The sequence below is a fragment of the Struthio camelus genome, chromosome 5 (assembly GCF_040807025.1).
Source record: "Struthio camelus isolate bStrCam1 chromosome 5, bStrCam1.hap1, whole genome shotgun sequence".
NCBI lineage: Eukaryota > Metazoa > Chordata > Aves > Struthioniformes > Struthionidae > Struthio > Struthio camelus.
Genome location: NC_090946.1, coordinates 42,284,453 through 42,302,585, shown reverse-complemented (window position 1 = coordinate 42,302,585; position 18,133 = coordinate 42,284,453). Strand labels below are relative to the sequence as shown.

Sequence of the window (18,133 nt, the reverse complement as noted above, 5' to 3'; positions counted from 1 at the left end):
AGTTAACTGTGTTGTGTCTCATGCTGCATGTGTGTGTGCTGCAGTTGCCTGTATGAAATGCAATTCTGCTTCAATAATTCTGGAACTTGTTCAGTGTAGGGAATTTAAATATTACTGAAAAAAATAGCATGTGAGGGGGTATTGCAAGATATATTGTAATTGCACAGACAGAAGCACACTAAAGAAAATGAATAAGATACCAATAGTCTTTTCACAGCGTCGTAGTAGCTGTTGAATAACCATATAATGCAAAATATAGCTGCTAGGTAAGTTAGTACAAGTTAAGACGATGTGATTGCCACAGTCTAACTACTCGTTTGCTGAATACATTGAAGTGCAGCGGCTTTGGAGAAAAAGCTGATTTACATAGCATAGCACAAAACATAACAGCACTCCAAAGTCAATGCAGTTGCCAAAGAGTAGCAGAAGAAATGCCCAAAGCATTTCCTCGGAATGTACTAAATGATGTGTGCACATATCCGATAGATAAAGGGGACTTGGTGAAGAAAGCATAAGTAAAAGGCAGTACACCTCTGCAAGTTGTACAGGAGACCAGTTTGTAGCTCAGGAAACAATTGTATTTCATTCCCAAGAAGCAAAAGTCTTGTCCACCAAAGCACTGATGTGGATAAACTAACATGGACATATAACAGTGTAGATGTATTGTAGAAGAAATGTATTACATTTCTTCCTCTCCAGCTAATGAGAAACTTATAAGTAAATCCACCTCCCCTTTGGACAGTTCTTCAGATATTATCAAAAATATTAACGTTAAAATATTAACGTTCAAAAAAAATCAGGTGTTCTGGAGCTGTTTTTTCAGATAGGAAGGGAGAAGAGAATCTACTTAAACACAGTAAAGGTCAAGAAAAGTCCAGAAGAGTTGGAAGTGTGGCTTCTGTATCTGGTGTGAATTATTCCTTGTAGGCAAGTTGCTAGAGAACCACAGATAAGCTTTTCCAGAACTAGAGGTGGCTAAGAAGTTGCTTTTAGCTCTCTTTTTCGTCACAGGCTACAGAAACATTATGAAAAGATAAGCAGGAGCTGGCAGCTGAGAATTTGCTGGATGCCAGCCAGGATGATACTCACAGGGATCCCTCACCTCTTTGCATAGCCTGGCCTAAAGTAAGTAGGCAATAGCTATAGACGAGTCCTTTCTCTCCACAAATTTCCCCACAAGGAGCGTAGACAGTTTCACCCTTACCTTCTAAAAGCTTGTCAGCTGTTTTATCTGAAAAGTCACCACTGAGCTCAAAATAAGATAACTGAACTGTCAAAATGGGTGTCATCACTGAATTCTTATTGCCTGTCAGGCTGTCATCGTGTTTGTCAGAGTGAGTCCCGTAATTGCAGAGATCTGAGTATTGCATCAGCTTTGACAAGTCTGTGGGCTCACTTGTGTACTGTGGTTCAGTTTCAGTTTTTGACTGTTGCTCCTAGTTAGGGACTTTTTTGTCAGGATTTTATCCTGTTAGATGCTCTGCTTGAATTAGCCTCTGGACTTTTTTGTAGTAAGCATATGTTCCTTTCTGGTCTTAGCAGCTTCAGGCTGGTCAGAAAACGTGTTCCTTAGAAAAGGGAAACAGTTCTTCAAGGATCCTGCAGCTTGGTCCTTTTTTTTGAATGTCCTTATCAGAATTTATGATACATCCTAAATTTCAGACAACCTGAGTGGAGCCAGAAATGGTAGTTTCTCAGACACCACTACTGTGTTTTGGGTCACCTTAATAACAGGGTTACTCATACTCACTTTCCTGTATGTTTTAGATGTTCTGTGGTCCTGGGTTCCTGCTGCTAGGACCTACTGCTAGGTCCTCCTATATCAGGGGCACTTTACAGTCAGTGTCTAAGACTGGGGCTCCCTCCAGCTTGATGCTGTCCAGCGCTAACTGTGGAGGAAACTCCAACAACGTCTAAGAGTTCCCTTGGAGCAAGAAAGGTGATAGAGGGCTGGAGGATGGTCCAGCTTTTTTCTTTCCTTGAGGTATTCAAGAAGTATTTGCTTCTCAGCTGTCTTTTGGGGTGCCAGCCACCCCTTTCTCCTTCCTCACTTTAACCAGGCTGTCTTCAGTGGTGTTCAGTTAAAGGATTTTTTTTTTCCTGTAGGCAAACATCATCTTCCAAGGTCTGGATGCTACTGGAGCCCTTCATTATTGAACCAAACATCCCCAAGGGAGATGGCTCAGGAGCCATCAGTTCAGCCACTACAGAAGCTAACAGAACAGTCTGGGTTTATCCACTTCCAAGTCAGGTTTTCTGTTTTGGGACAAATAGCCAAGGTTGGTTGTCCAGTTCAGGGTCTTTTTTCCCAGAAGCAACACCAACAGGAATATTGTTACTCTGTGTCATTTCAGGAACATCTCTTTAATCAGAGGTGTTTAATCGGGGGTGGTGAGTGTAGTTTCCTAACCCAAAGATGCTTGGCGTCCAGAGTCATGTACGTACTGCCTTATACTCTGTAGCATACAAAACTCTGCATAGCATGCTTGTCCTTCTCTTCTTACTCATAACATTAAAGGCTTCTGAATTACAAACGCATTGTGAGAGGCCAAGGAGTTTGTAGTCACCTCTTCTGCATAATGATTTACTGACTGAAGCTTAGAGCAGTAATTCTTCAGGCTTTTTCCTAAGAGAGAAAGACATTACTCCTTGGCTTCATTACAGTTTAGCAAGGACCTTTGCGTTATTTAGTCAGGTTTTCTGTAAAATTCTGTCCACAGAATTTTACTTGGTTTTCCCCTTTATTGAGGCTGGTAATGCTTATTTCTTACTGCACATTGTGGGAGGACTTAGTTTCAGGCAGGAGTGCTTCAGAAAGAAAATAGGGTTGAAAGAATGTTAATATGATGCTGAAGACCTCTCACCAGGCAGAATGGTTTTGAACTTTCAGTGAAAAGTTGTAAGATCAGAGCTGACTCTTTTTAATTATGCGTTTTCCTCATGTGTAGAAGGGAAAGACAGTGTGTGAACTGTCACAACATAGCATTACCTCCAGCAGTTCTCAATTAGTCGTTTTATATCTGAGACATCTGGGCATGTTAGTAACTGGATCTGTGGAAGTGGCTATTCACCTGCTAATCTACAGTTGCACAGTTTTCTGCTAGGAAATGAAAAAAGTTGGCATCATTTTTATATCATAGTTTAATGACACTGAATCATGTTTAGAACATCTAGATAGTAGCATTTGAGAGGAATCAATATTTGCTTTGATTTACTTTTTTTTTTTTGCTTCTGTGATCAAGTTCTGTGTTTGTGAAAGGGTTCTGAAAGTAGAATAAAATTACATTCAAACTGATAAATATAGAAGTAAATGTGGGGAAATATCTAAAAGCTAGTAACCTCCTTCCCCAACAAGAAAAGGAAAAAAGAAAAAATGTGATTGAAGTGGAAGTCTTTCAAAGTTATTTTGTCTGCAGTCCTTTTGGCTGTTGATTGGACTGCTATAGAGCTGCTGTTTTGCTCCACCTTACATTTACCTGCTATTATTTCCTCTGATTTCTGAATCTTAGACTACAAGCTCACAGGTATCCACGCATAAGTGCTATGTATTGTCATCCTTATCTTGGCTTGTTAATAACTCTTTGTACCTTGGTGTGTACAATCTTCCCTCAACACGTCTCTGGTGTGTAGCTAGCAAATAACCTCAGCAAAATTCCTCCCCCCCCTCGCAATTTTGTCTCTTCATACTTTCCCTTGCAAACAGTAGAGAAGGTGGGGCGTGCGCAAGCCTCTTGCTCCTCAACAGGTGCCTCCTTAAAGTTTCGTGAGTCTTCATGAGTCACTGCCAGCTGTTACATCTGATACCAAAGGGACATCTCTGTTTGACTTGCATGCCACTGGGAGCACGATGGGATCACGCTGGAGTGTTCGTGAGGTAAGATGGAGGGAATTCAGACCATAGCTCATTAGAAGCTAAAGACACCCTGAGGTGGGTTTGAGATTGTGATTCTGGTGCCTAGAAGAGGACTTGGGAGCTGTTAGTCCACCTTGATATATGTATATATGTACATCAGGCAGACTGATAACTTTTCTGATATTGACTGCCCTGCAGAGGCATTGTGCTGGTGAAGGGAAGTTCAGCTATAGTAGGTGATCCACATGGAGGTTGTGAAGCAGTCTGAGGTACCTCACAGGAACTTGCTGAGGACTTGGGCTGAATATGTGACTAGGTGCAAGTATTATACACAATGATCTTTAAGAGGGCTCTTCATCAGCATAGCATTTGCCAGCTATGAGTATGTGCCCGTGTAGCTGTGCTAGCAGCCACCTGGTAGTGGCATACATAGGAAAGTCACCGACCAACAACAGCAATTAATCAGAAAGATTGTCCTAGTTTGACGTTTGTGCACGGCTGATACTGAAGAAAAGCTTGAACTTCCCTAATTCAGAGTCTTTGAGAAAGTTTTGGGTCCTCCTGGATCGGAACCAGGCAGGAAAAGCCCTAAAACTCTCTCTTGGGCTCCCAGGAGTCTCATGCACTGCCTCTTCTCCACTCTGAAACTAACATACTATTTGACTATGAGCAATTTATTTAATCACTTTGTGCCTCCATTCCCCAGCTGTGAAATGGAGGTTAGAGAGCTTCTCCATCTTGGAGGGATGTGTGTTATCATAAGTGTGCATTGATGTCTGTGAGGTGCTCAGAGACCTCAAATGTGGGACCCCCCATGGCTTAACAAATAAACAGAGTGAACGTCTAACCAGACTGCCTAAAGAAGCACTAAGGATCTACAGGGTTATCCTTTTGAAAGGAGGAGAGACTACTGAGCAGCGCATAGCAACAGCCTTAGTGTGGAAACCGTATCCGCAAAGCAAGAAATGGGGCCATGCCGTCTGCTAGCCACCCTGCCCCCCCAACACTGAAACGACTTAACTGAGGCAGAGTAAAACTAGAAGTGTCATTGGTGAAGGTGGGCAGGAGGACTACTTAAGCCAAAATCTGGATCCAGGCAGAAGACATTAAAATATGTCCCTCTGTTTTGGAGTGAGACATGAACTATGGATTCAGGTCTGCTTATCTGAATTCAAGGGTGAAAGAGGAGTTTGTATCTAACTTCTCGGTTGGGTCAGTTCCTGAGTGGAAAAAGAAGAGGAACAACATAATCTCCCTAGAGGGATTTAATGGAGTCAATTTTGTTAGACAAAGAGTGGGAGAGAGATTAGGCAATTGCTTCCAGTGAAGCAATAGCTAAAGTTTCAGATTGTCAAACCCGCAAGAATTAATAACTTGTTTGGATTGTGTCTAGTTATTTGTCTTTCCTTCTGTGTTTGACACTTCAACCAATGATTTTTCTGTGAATATCTAAAGTCTGGTATGGATAGTGAAGTTCATTAACATCTCTTCACAAACTGCTTTATTCTGTTTAGATTCTGCTGCGTTTGTGCTGGTAGTATCTGACTCAGTGAATAGTTTCATTTACCTTCATGTGACTAGTCATGATGCTTTTCAATATAATCAAGACATTGAAATTTGCAGCATTGTGATCACCTAAATTACCAAAGACTGTTTCGTTTCCTATCAGTTCTTTATATCCTGTTCATTCTCCTCTTCCTCACCACGATGTTTGAGCGCCTCACATTGTTCATGTATTTGTTCTCCACCATTTCCGACAGCTGTCAAAAATGTGTTCCCAAGAAAGATTTTAAATGGAAAATTGGATTTTTAATTAAATAAAATGAGCTGAAGAAAGTATTTGCTTTCCATGGAAAATTCCAGCTCTTCATCAGAATTAATAACCTATTCTGCATTTGTGTACAGATGTTTCAAGAAGGGGCTTCTCATGCACACTCGCTTTTTGCTAGCTCATTTTTTCAGCTTCATTATTAATAAAGAATCAACCAAACATCAATTTTACTTAAAACTGTTTTGTTATATTCTTTCTCCCATCAATAGCATCCATAGACAGAGGAATATTTCCTTCTCTGTCCCTTTTTAGAACTCTGTAAGGACATAGTTTACATTTCAAAGCAGTGCGAGTAGTGCATATTCCAATATTGCTGCACTGCTTTGAGAATTGCAACCTGCACTTATGGGAGGGCATATTTTATAAAGCACAAACAATTTAATACTCATGCAGGTGATCATTTTGTCATTTTCTTGCAGAATGAAGAATGTCCTTGCAGCTCCCTCTCTGTAAAAATCATAAGGATGAAAAATCTGAGAAAGGCAGATCTGTGTGAGTATCAGTCATTCCTTGTGGTTCCCAGCAGTTCGATTCTGAAAGCAGTGAGTGTAACTGAGCACTGTAACTTGTAGCTGTGTGTAAAGTGCCACTATGGTTTCTGAAATTGGTGCATTTTTGAATTTGGACTATTCTCAGGTTACATATTCTATCAACAAAATCTTTCAGTTTATAAAAGTTTGACTGCTAATGGCAATATCAGAAGTCTACTGTAGTATACTGCAAAGCATGTTGACAAAACTAGTAACAAACTTCAGCCCTAGTGTGGCTGGCCAAGTCTATCTGCTAATGCTCAGTTGCAGTTTTTGATGCACTGCAATGCAGGCCTCTACTTCTGGGCAAAAAGGACAACACTGATGTTGAGGGGCTTCTACAGGAGACTGGATAACAATGGAACTACAGTACTGTCTTCTCTTCCTGCTTCCAGGACCTTTTCTACCAACAGCAGAAATGTATACAGGCACTTTTGTAAAAGCTTTAAAAAAGGTGTTGTACAGCTTATGGTCATGCTTGTTTTTGTTAAGTATTTATTGAATCTGCTTTGAAATACCAGTTCTTCAAGGCAAAACTAGTAAGACTGAAATATTTCTGGGGTCTTGGTGAAAGTAGGGGTGAAGAGATAAAATTTCAGTGCTTACTCAGGTAGGAGAAAATAAACTGGATGCATGCGGATTCAGGAAAACTGAAATATCTATCAAAGAGAGGAAGGACAATGTGGGAACACAGTGGAAAGGAAACAAATGTATATGTTTACATATTGAGCAATATCGACTGAATAAGCAAACTATTCTATTTTTGCTTTTCTGCTGTTGAGCCTAGCACAGGAATGTTGCTTTTGCTAGAGAAGAACACATCTGAAGAGAAGAATGAAAAGTTGTTTCAGTTCCCTCTGTATCTTTCTAATCCAAGACTGTTTTCTGGCATAAATGACAGCAGCCCAAGGGCCATCTGAATGACCCTGGCAATCAATAGCCTCAAGAGAATCACCTGCTTTTTTCACACTCAAGCTCTCCCTGTGCTAGATGTGCACAGGCTCTTGCTCCATAAAATGCTCTGGCTGCCCGCATCTGTGGCAGGGCCCTGCCACAGCATCGTCACGTGTTGGAGTGGAAAGACAGCTGTCGCGCAAAGAGTGATCTGGACACCTTGTTCCTCTCAGAGCAACCAAAATAGTATTTCTGAGCTTCCCAGAGAAAGCTTAAAGTGTGGGAATGTCCAGAGCCTGTGCTGCACCACAGCAAATTTTTTTTTCTCACATGAGGGGGGAATAGGTAGCCAAATATCTGCCACTGGCCTTAAAACCAGGGGTGTTAGGTTCCTTCTCAGATTTTCATAATGTTTGAAAATGTTAGACTTTATATTCTTCAATTCTGAGAAATTTCTAGAGATCAAAGGCCGATTCTTGTATACTACTACATCTTTATCCTGAATCTTCATTTTCAATAGGCGTTTGATTACAGGTGTGAGGCTATATCCCTGGAGATTTGCTTCAAAGCCAGACGTGGGGGAAGGTTTCTGCTAGTGAGAACTAGAAGCAGCAGGCAGGAGGGGCCAGTGTCTGAGAGGAGCAGACTGGTTCTCTGCCTGTCCCAGCTGCCTTTCTTGTATCATGCAAGAGTACTGCACGTTATTCTCACTCTGAGAATCAGGAGCAAGTTACCAGTGACACTGCAAAGAGGCGGTGAGGTTTTATCCACACAGTGTCTTTGTGCTGTCTCAGAGCACTTAATTTTAGTGAAGAAATGCCAGGGGGTGAGATGCATATCACAAGAAATTGTGAGATGATGCAAGCAGCATTACAGTTAATTGGAAAACCAGCTCGAGGGTGTAATAGGAATCCATCGGTGGCGGCCATTGGACTCTTGACAGAAATGTTATGCAGGGAGGTTTTAATACCTAAATGATGAGAAAAATCCTCAGAGGAAGAGAACCAAAGACAGTCCTCAAAAATCTCTGCCACAGAAGAGAGAGGTGTTGGCATGTACAGCAAAGTTCATTTTGTAATTTATATCTACTTCAGAACGGTTTTGGCTGAAGTGAATTTATTGGAAGTGAGGCAAGTGGGGACTTGGAAAGCAAATTGGGGGATCCTAATATGCATTTCATTGCACATTATAGGGGAAGCTATAAGTCTGCATAACAGCTAGAGATGACATCCTGGTGCCACTGAAATAGGAAGAGTTTTCTGTGTGACTTCCAGGACTGATTCTTTAAGTCAGGTTGTCATAGTCCTCTGTGCAGCATACAAGACTGTACCTGCTGTCTTGCTCTGGGATGTGATAAAATCCTTCTCTAAACTCACGGCTTTGCCCTCTCGCGGTCAGGGAGATCCTGAATTCTGCAGCAGCTCCTACTGAGTTCATTCAATACAGCATACACTCAGCATGCTCTTCACAGCATCTCTCTACTGCCTACTATGCCCTAGTGCATGTAGTGGTCTCCATCGAACTGAATTCATACTCTTGCCTTTCGCCTGAGCCATCTATTACCTTATACAGATATGATGAAATGAAAAAAAATGAAAGGCAGACAGGATTCAGGTGCAATATAGTTAGGAACAAAAAGTTTTAAAGACTAGATTAATCTGAGTGTAGCAACAACGATTTAAGAAAAAAGTCAAGACAGCTATTTAGGCCTATATATCTGTATTTTTGTAGGTAGTTACTGCCTAGGATTAGTCTTTCCTCAGAAGTGATATTTTTGGAAAATGTTTTCTGGGGAAATATATCAGCCCTCTAATTCACATATTTATTCAAATATTTGTAAGTACATGAAATATATTTAGCTCAAATATATTTTAGAAAAAGAAAATAAAACAGTTCTATTTCCTGCTTGTAATTAGTTGTTTTAATCATTATTTTTGTATATTTTAAAGTTATTATGAGAGAAAGAAAATCGAAAGATGGAGTAGAAATAGTTCTAACTGTAAAGAGCTGTCAGTACTTTGTTGGAGTCAGGGTCTGATTAGACCAAGCTGTGGTTTTGGGAATGCTGCCAGTCAAATATGCGTATGGCTTGCTTTTCTTCAGCTGTGGCATTTCGTAGTTAAGGGAGAGTTAGCATCCTCCTTTGTGCAAGACCACTACCTACAATCTACAGAATCCACATGTCCTTAGATCTTGCCATATATAATGTATCCTCTATAATATAGGACTTAGTTTTTATGTTATACAACATCTGTAGCAATCATCTATAATCATGCTCTCCAAATCTTTTCCCTTTGTATTGGATAAAGGGTTTCATTTGTATGTGGTGGTGGGAGCATAATAACGAGAATTCGGCTACTGATGTGTGTTGAAATCTGATACGAATATGGCTTAATGCTTATTCATTCATCAAGAGGCTTTGCTTCTACAGTATGTAGGTTATTAGGCAGCTACAACCTAAGCAGTAAATTTTATTCCCCAGACACAGCTGCTGCAGTTTCTGGGCGAGTTTAAGGTTGGCTAAAGGTTCTCTGTCAAAAGTCGTAAGAATCACAGAATCGCAGAGTGGTTCGGGTGGAAGGGACCTCTGGAGATCGTCTAGTCCAACGCCGCCCTGCTCAGGCAGGGTCACCTAGAGCGCATTACCCAAGGATTGTGTCCAGACAGCTTCCGAATATCTCCAGGGAAGGAGACTCCACAGCCTCTCTGGGCAACCTGTGAATAACAATGCCAGGTCAGTCCAAAGGTTCATCTAGCTCAGCAGCCTCCAGAGCTGGCCTTTGGTAAATGCTTTTGGGCAGAGCTAGCACAGGGTGATACCTTTCCCTGCCATACTGTCCCAAGAGGTCTGTGGCTCGTGAAGTCTGTGGCTCAGAGATCTGGCTCCGGAGTCAAAAGTGGTGTCTGCATTTAATAGGCATGCCCAAATGCTGGTCACTTGGAGGCCACTGATGGATTTTTACTTTGGTACATTTCAGCTCACTGTACATTCGACAGAAACCCAGACGCTCTCCTCAGTGTCACAGGAAAACACCAAGCTCTCTATTAGGATATTATTCTTTGCAGAGGTCTATGTACTTATGTTGCTGATCAAACAGTTATTGACATTCCCTTTTGCCCTTCTTTCCCTTGCGTAAGCAGCAGAAACACCTGCTTAAGCAAAAGCTGGTCCCTTTCAGACTGTCCTGAAAAGACCTTTTCTGCACATTAGTTGGGGTTCTCTCTTGCACAAGGACAAAGGTCTCCTTGTATTTCTCCAGCACTGGCTAATAATAGATCATTGGTAGCTGCAATCATCGCTTGCTTTTAAACTGCAAAAGCTTTGTGACTGTCACAAACCTTCATAAATGCATATACAGCATTTTTTTCCAGCAAAATCTAGATTCATGGACATTGCTATTTCTTTGTGACTGTACAGGATGGTGCGTGGAGAGTTTGGAGAGAAGTGTTCAATTGGTTGTAGTCTGAACATTGTCGTCCATCTAGGCTGGCTTGAGGCACAGGTAAAATAAGGAGCTGTGACACATTTCTAGGGGCAGCTCATGGCCGTGGTCCTGTTTCCTCCAGGCAACCAAGAGCTGGCCTTACTGCTGCTGCTTCCAGTGAGAGAAGAGTTAGCTGCCGGCTACAGCCAAGACAGAAGAGCCACCTGTCCTAGCAGGAGCCATCAGCAGTGTCAGGGCAGAAGCAACAAATCATGCTGTCAGGGCGCTCGGCCTTCCTGCTTTCCCATCACGGTGCACAAGGTCACGAGAACGGCTGCACTCAATCATCCAAAGGTCTCTGCTGCCCAGTGTTTTACAGTGGTCCGGTGAAACAGAATTCCTTTGCCGTTGCTGAGAGAAATTCTAGGGTGAGGAACCTTGAAAAGGAGCCATTGCCAGCTTTGCAAGCCTCTCATGTGTGCTCCTTACACTACCGGGTGCTCAGACAGGCTGCATTTTCATTAACAGAGGGAAATCCTAAAAGCAGCTGAAGAGAAGCACTTGGCAATAGGAATATGAATAAAGATAGAGAGATAGTGATGTGGGTAATTACAAAGCTGCAACAAGCCCTGTCAGCAGTGATTTCCTAACTAGTTTAGGAAATGAAACAAGCACATATAAAAGCAATTGTTCATTACCAGAAACTCCTCCCTGTGATGTCATATCCTGAAATGGGACTTTTCTTACTGTAATTGTAAACTGTTTAGATCAAGATCAAGGTCTAATTGCATAACTGCTAGGATGCCTGGCAAAATGAAGGACTGGTCTTGATTAATGTTTATCATAACAAAGTCACAATCACAGTTAATAATATGAAGAACAAATTAATGGGTGATCTCAATGAATGTTATACGAATCAACTTTGAGCTGCAGTTGTTAGCAACCTCTGTTTCTTTCGGTCCAGCCTCCTCTTTGGTTTCATCCACTCATGTTATTCAAGTCTACGCTTACTTTTCCTCAATTCATTGCTACCACCTAAATGCATGCAAAAGCACAGTTTCCCTCATATCACCCATTTTCTGTTCTTCAGTATAAAAGATTGTTTCCTCCCCTTTTCCTCAAGCCTTAGCAGTCTGTTGACACGAATTCCAAGAGGGGAATGTGTTATATAGGCAGTAATGGGTGTGAAAAGTGTGTGCTGTGCCTTCATAGCATTATAAGCTGCCACTAAAATGGACTGTGCTATACACACGTCCTTGCTCACTAATATGTTGTTATTTGTTTAGGGATCTTGGTCAGGGCACTTCCTTGCAGCTGTGGAAATAATTGCATCTCCAGTGCTAGATTTCAACGGATTGTAAGGAGGCACACGTGCATCCGCTTGTAGCTCTGCTGCACTTCCATATACCCGGTATGTGAGACAGTAGAAAGCTGTTTTGGTAGCTGAAGATATTATGCGGGATGTTCCCCCATGCCTTGCTGCAGATTCTTGGTGTTACCTTGGACAAGATGAGTTTCCTCGGAGACTTAGCATCTCACCTCTAAAACAAGGACTAACAAAAGACATTTTGGGGGGGGGGGGCGTCACAGGGGCATTAGGAGAATAAAATTGCTGACTGAAGGGCAGGTTGTAGGATTCATTTTATTACCTTAGATACATGCATTAGGCTTGTCCCTGTCTCAAAGGCAAAAGGTAGGAGCAGCTGCCATGCAGTAACACTGTATCAGCATACATGGTATTGAACCTGTTGTCCTTTGCCGAACAAGAGTGATCTTGAAAGTCTTTCCTGGTGGTACTGTGTGCTCTTAGTAGACTTCATTATCCTTCTTGGTCAGAGGAGACTTCTGGTTAACGAGGAGTTGAAACAGGCCTTAAAATGTTTTATAAATTCTTAAAATGTGAAGCCCTTTTTAAAACAGGTTTCGAAAGGGTGGAGGCAATGGAAATGAACAAGGAAGAAGAGCAGGTGGAGAAGAGAGGCTGGGATGAGCAGGAGACAATGGCAGAGATCTAGAATCGCACGGTGGTTCGAGATCCACTGCGTGTCCATGCAGAGGTTCACAGCCTTCACTCCTCTTGGCTCCTTGTGGCTTGCAGAGCTAAATGGCTGTGGCAGTCTGCTCAGGACATGACTCTCTAGTTTGCGCTCAGAGAGGTCCAACAAACCTGGATGGATATTACTGCAAGAACTGAGATGTTTCATGAAGTGCTGTGCTAACAAAATGACACAGCACAATACTAGCACACAGTTTCTTTCAAACATACACAGGCATCTTGAGCAGTTGTGAACAGATAATGATAATGAAGCGTGTGTTTTGATTTCTGAATAGCTATTTTGGATTCACAAACTTCTCAGGGATAAGTTGTGTCATGCCTTCTCACCACTTACGAAACTAAGCTTAGCATTGCCTTTTCCCATGTTTACAGTTTTCCACATCCTCTTAAAAGTTATTGTAGCTTATTATTTAACACCCTTGATGGGGGCCCATATTTTCCTCTATATCCTGCATGAGAATGTGTTGAATCTAAGATTGAAGTGTAATTTGCTGAACAGTAACCACAAATGAAATATCAACAGGGCTATGTCTACAGTACTGTTAGTTACTACACAGGGCATCCAAAGAACTTCATAAAGAACATAAAGATTAATATAGATATTTACTCCTTGCAGGACTTGCTTTAAGATTTTTGGGGTGGTCCTTTGATGAGAAAAAGAAGTTACAACTTCTCATCTTCAATATTCTAATGTTAAAAATACATTTAAAGAGCATTTTTTACAGTGATTCCCAATAGATTTTCCTTTATATTACTAAAGAACCCATAGCATCTGTTCTAATCCTATCCTGGTTGTTCTGATGTCATCAAGACAGCAGTATCCTAACATCATCCAGTTGTACGTTAAGCAGCATTTATTCTTTCATGTACCCTTTGGGCAGAGCGCAGATTTTTGTTTTATGAATTTGTGCTCTTTTAGTATTCTTTCACATGCATTTAGACGAGATGAAGCACTTTGCAGAGGTTGGCCTTACACTAAAAAGCAGTGTGATAAGGCTTGCAGTATGTCTTAGTCCCTATGGAAGCTTATTCTGAAGACTCAGAGCAGTGCCAGGGAAAGCCCTAACCATAGGCAAATTTCACAGAGCTTGAGGACCTTTATCAATAATGGTCTTCAGAGAGGAGCTTCAGGCAGGCTTTTTACTGAATTGAGGCCTTGATTACCCTGCAGATAGGGCCGAGAGCCAGATATGATTTGCTATTATGTAGGAGGCCAGTGTAAAAAGCATAGGATAGGTTTGATGTGGCTGAGGTAGTCTACATTGCTGAAAAGACATGTGTGAGTTTTGCAGGAGACTACAGGTTCCTCCCAGGTACTTTGTGTTGCTGCATTCTCAGCAGGAGGTAACAAAGTGTATTATCAACTAGTGAAGGTTAGAAGAAACCTTCACTCACAAATGTTGCTTCTTGTGCTTCTGTCATATTCTGTTATGAAATTTGGAATCTTTTCGAAGGTCCGCCCAGCAAAGGTATCCACCATTTTCTGTTTATTCAGGAGTAGTTTTTATACCTTTCTTTAAAGCATTCCCTTTCAGTTAAGGGATGAAACCTAGACAAGAGCTGTCATGGTTGTAAATGTTCTTTGCAAGTCAGATAATTTTTCTTGATGGTTTCATTCATTCTTACTCACAGGAAAGTTCCTGTAGACTCCTAGATCAATTTCAGAGTCATCAAGGATTTCAGGCAGAAGTGTCAGCTCATTTAATTTCACTGTGAAAATAGGATTAATTTTAATCTTATGATAAAAAAAACAGTCTGGAGGCTGTGTCTTTTTCTGTGGTTTACTTGGATGTGCATAAAGCTGATGATGGCATCTTTGTGGAAAAGGCAGATACAAAATCTGAAGACTTGACTGCCAGAAGCAAAGCACACGTTGGGAATACATCCAAATCACAACATTTACGTCAGGATGAACAATTACTGTAATCTAAGCTTTTAATGTAGACTGAACGAAGTCTCTATCAAATAAAACAGAACAATCAGACTCTACGCTCCATGTATGTTACACCTTGTAGGTCCAAAATTTAGTTCATAAAATGGTGACTGACATTTACAGACTGTGGGCCAAATTCTCAGACACACAAAGACCTGCTTATGTTGTGGAGGAAACACCCTTGCTTACAGCTAGTTGTCCCAGTATGTTACGGAAGTACTCTCATCAAACTAGCTGATCAGCATTGAGAGTGGTGTCTTTATTTTCATATTAGTTAGAACAAACTATCACATGAGGGAGCCTTCTAGTGAGGCAACGAGGTGGCTTATTGTACCCTAATTTTGTTACTTAGTTACAATGATAACCCTTATTATTTCCACGCTGTTTCCTCAGACATAAGTCTTCCACCCCTCCCATAAAAAACAAAGAACATTTACAACTATCTGTTTAAGCATACAGGATCTATGACCAGCTCTGTGGATTATCAGTGCTAACTACTTCCTGTAAGTGAGACCTTGGCATATACTTAACCTCACTCATCATATTTGCAAATTCTTTCTGGTTTTGGTTTATACCAAAAAGAAGGACGCCTCGTGCCAGTCAGCTGACCTTGTTCTCATTATCATATTGAGCTTCATTTTGTTGGCAGCTTCCCATTCAGTTCCAAATTTCACTAGGAAGGAAAGATATGTAGGAGAGATGTCCCTGCCATAAAGTTTATTTATTCAACAGAAAAGCATTGATTTCAAAATTCTAGGTCTAAATTGAAAAATTCAAATCAGAAATACCACTGCAGTGCACCATCAGTGCTGCAGCTTAGCCTCAGTTTCTCCACAAGGCTGCACATCACATGAAGCATTGCTGCTTCTTTTTCAGAAAAATCCTGGAGGAGAAAGGGGGGAAAATACTGTAAGTACCTTTTTGTATAAAAGTCATCAGTGGCATTCTTGACTCAAAATACTGATGTTCAAAAGAAAAAATACACTAGCTTTAGCTAAACTTGAAAAACAATTTTGTTTTTATTCCTTCATTTGAGGAAAGTTCAACATTCTCCCAAGAAAGAAAACTTGTGAGTGTTAATTTGATGACTCTGCTACTTCTGCTATGGATTTTGTTCCCACCGCTATTTTCTTTGAAATCTGAGGCAGTTCTACGCATTGGTTCTAGCTTGGTTTCCCTGATGTTTCCCTCTAATAACAGTTTCTTTAAATGCCCAGCAGTTCTACATACCCTCCATGTCTGCCTCAACAGTGTCCACTTTTGGCGAAGAGCTAATTTGCTGTTAGCTGATTTTTAAATGGAAATGGAGTATCTTTCTAAACCTTATTCCCAAATGATAGATGTGAGATTGCACCACAAATTTCAGGAAGAGAGGCTGAGGTGGAAAGAAGGAAATCGGATCTCATGATAATCTCCTGTCATTCCAATGTGTGACTTTTTGGTTCCCGCTGTCTGACTCCCTGCCAGTAGTGAAACACTGGTAATGCTTATGAAAAGTCTAGAAATGGGTATGTCTACAAAAATCTGTGGTTTGCCAAAAGATAACATATATAAGGGTGATCTAATGATCTCTTTGCTTCTGTTACCGTGCACAGATCTTTCAAGAATAACTACATGTGCCCGTAGTGTCAGTTAGGTAACATAATTTATCCCCTGTTGCTTCATAAAGGATTTGGGGTGGGGAGGAGAAATTGCAGCATAGCTGTCTTGTGTGTGCCTCTGCATTGTCTTGTGTTGCTTTTTGTATTGTTGTCTTTTGATGATTTAAAAAATATTAGGATAGTACATAGATGCACTAGGTATAGATCTAAACGTTGTTACTTGGATGCTGTATGTGTTTGGAAGGAAAAGATGGCAAATTTTCCACTGAACTTACAGCCTTATTTCATATGTGTCAAGGAAGGAGGTTTGCAATTGCTGTGGAGGCAACGAGGCCTGTCAGCACCCATGGATCCTACCTGGCAACCTACCACTTGGCCTGGTGCACAGTATAAAAATTTCTCTATCACTTCTTGTCCTGACAGTCAAGGCTGGCAGGGAGGCTGGTTAGTTGTTCCTTTGTCAGATAATTGATGTGCCTTGATTATTCTGTTTACCGCCTTGCAGCGTAAACATGGGCATCATGCAGCAGCAAGTCCAGATTCCATACAACACCTTGTAGGTTCACCTGGGCTGGTCCTCTTTTCCTGAAGCAGGGCCAAGGCTACCTCGTCTATCACTGTTTGATACATATTTGGATAGGGATACCCTCTGAAGTGAAACACAAAAAATTGATAGAATCTCTCTCCCTGGAGCTAACTCTTTTACTGCTGGAGCTGTTTTCCTAATATCTGTCTTTGTTTATTTCCCTACTGCCACAGGACACCTGCAGATCTACTGATCATTGCCATATTTGTAACAATCATTGAGGACAGAGTATTACCATGTCCTTTGTCAGCCTTTGTTTTTTTAATTAGCAAACTCAGTTCTTCAATTCTTTTAGCTCTTTCCCATATGTCAGGCTATCGAAGCCAGTCCTTTTTAATCTGGACATGTTTACATGTCAATGATACAATTACAACCTTTAACAGTGGTTAAAGTGTGAGGAAGAGAATGGAAGCGAGCTGACAGAAGGTACTGCATGTCTGCTTGATCCTATTCAGGGTGCTGAGCGTCTGCAAAGAAATCTCAGCATCAAAGATTATCTCCTGCACTTACCTTTGGCACTGAGTATTTGGCATCTAGTCCAAAAACTATCTAAATCTGTGTTGTGTATATACGTTATCAGATAATCCCTACAACAGTATGGTTTGTTGGCATAATTTCACTGCGCCTATCTGCATTCTTTTCTTGGGCTATGCTGGGACCCAGCCTCACCGCCTACCGAGTAAGCTGCTGTTATGTATGAATCATCAAGTTGTGGGGCTTTCGTTTGCTCTTATTGAAGGTGAACAGACTTCTTATAGAATAGACTGACTTCTGAAGCTTGCTGTAGGTTTGCTGTGTTAGAGAGGATGAAGGATTGAATTAGCCTTTCACCACAGCCCTATCTAGATGCAAGATTAGAAGTTCGCAAGTTTAGAGCTAGCTTCTTTGATATTCTAGAATTATTAAATGCCTGTCTTGTGAAACAGGATTCTTAGGTAATATATATGGCAAAGAGATATCGCAGAACATAAATTAGTGAAATATCTGAAAATACAAATTTATTAATCATCAGTAACTGTTAGGTAAGGATATTGAAGAAACAGCTATTCCCATTTTTATCTGCTTCTCCGGCACTGTCTGAGGACGTAACTGTGCAAAGTCAGTACTTTCTTTTTTGGCTGTTAAAAGTCAACGGAGGGCAAAGAACTATAGAAAGTATTGTTGTGAAAAAGCTAAAGAAATGATTTTATAACCTCCTTGACCAACGAATTGTTACCTAAAGGTACATTGCACATGTTTTATGTTTTAAAGTTATGGTAGTAAGTCTAAAAATAGTGTAATGTTACATTAAAAAAAAAAAAGGAAGTCTGCATTTGTCATGTTCAAGTCATTTCTTCCCTGCTGCGGAATGTAAAGGGTAAACTATCAAACGCACGCTGAAAAACTGGAAGATGTTTCATGCTCAGATTCTATCAGAAGAGTTA

At 41.0% G+C, this 18,133-nt stretch overlaps 1 protein-coding gene across 1 annotated transcript in view; it reads left to right on the top strand.

Moving 5' to 3' along the window:
* Positions 1–3,847: 3,847 nt before the first annotated feature.
* The window catches only part of LOC104150430 (cytosolic phospholipase A2 epsilon), a 35,082-nt gene continuing 20,796 nt past the window's right edge, over positions 3,848–18,133 (top strand). The window contains exons 1-2 of the mRNA XM_009684684.2: positions 3,848–3,874; positions 6,104–6,176. Of these exons, the coding sequence (XP_009682979.2) occupies positions 3,848–3,874; positions 6,104–6,176 (100 nt within the window). The remainder of the gene's footprint in view (positions 3,875–6,103; positions 6,177–18,133) is intronic.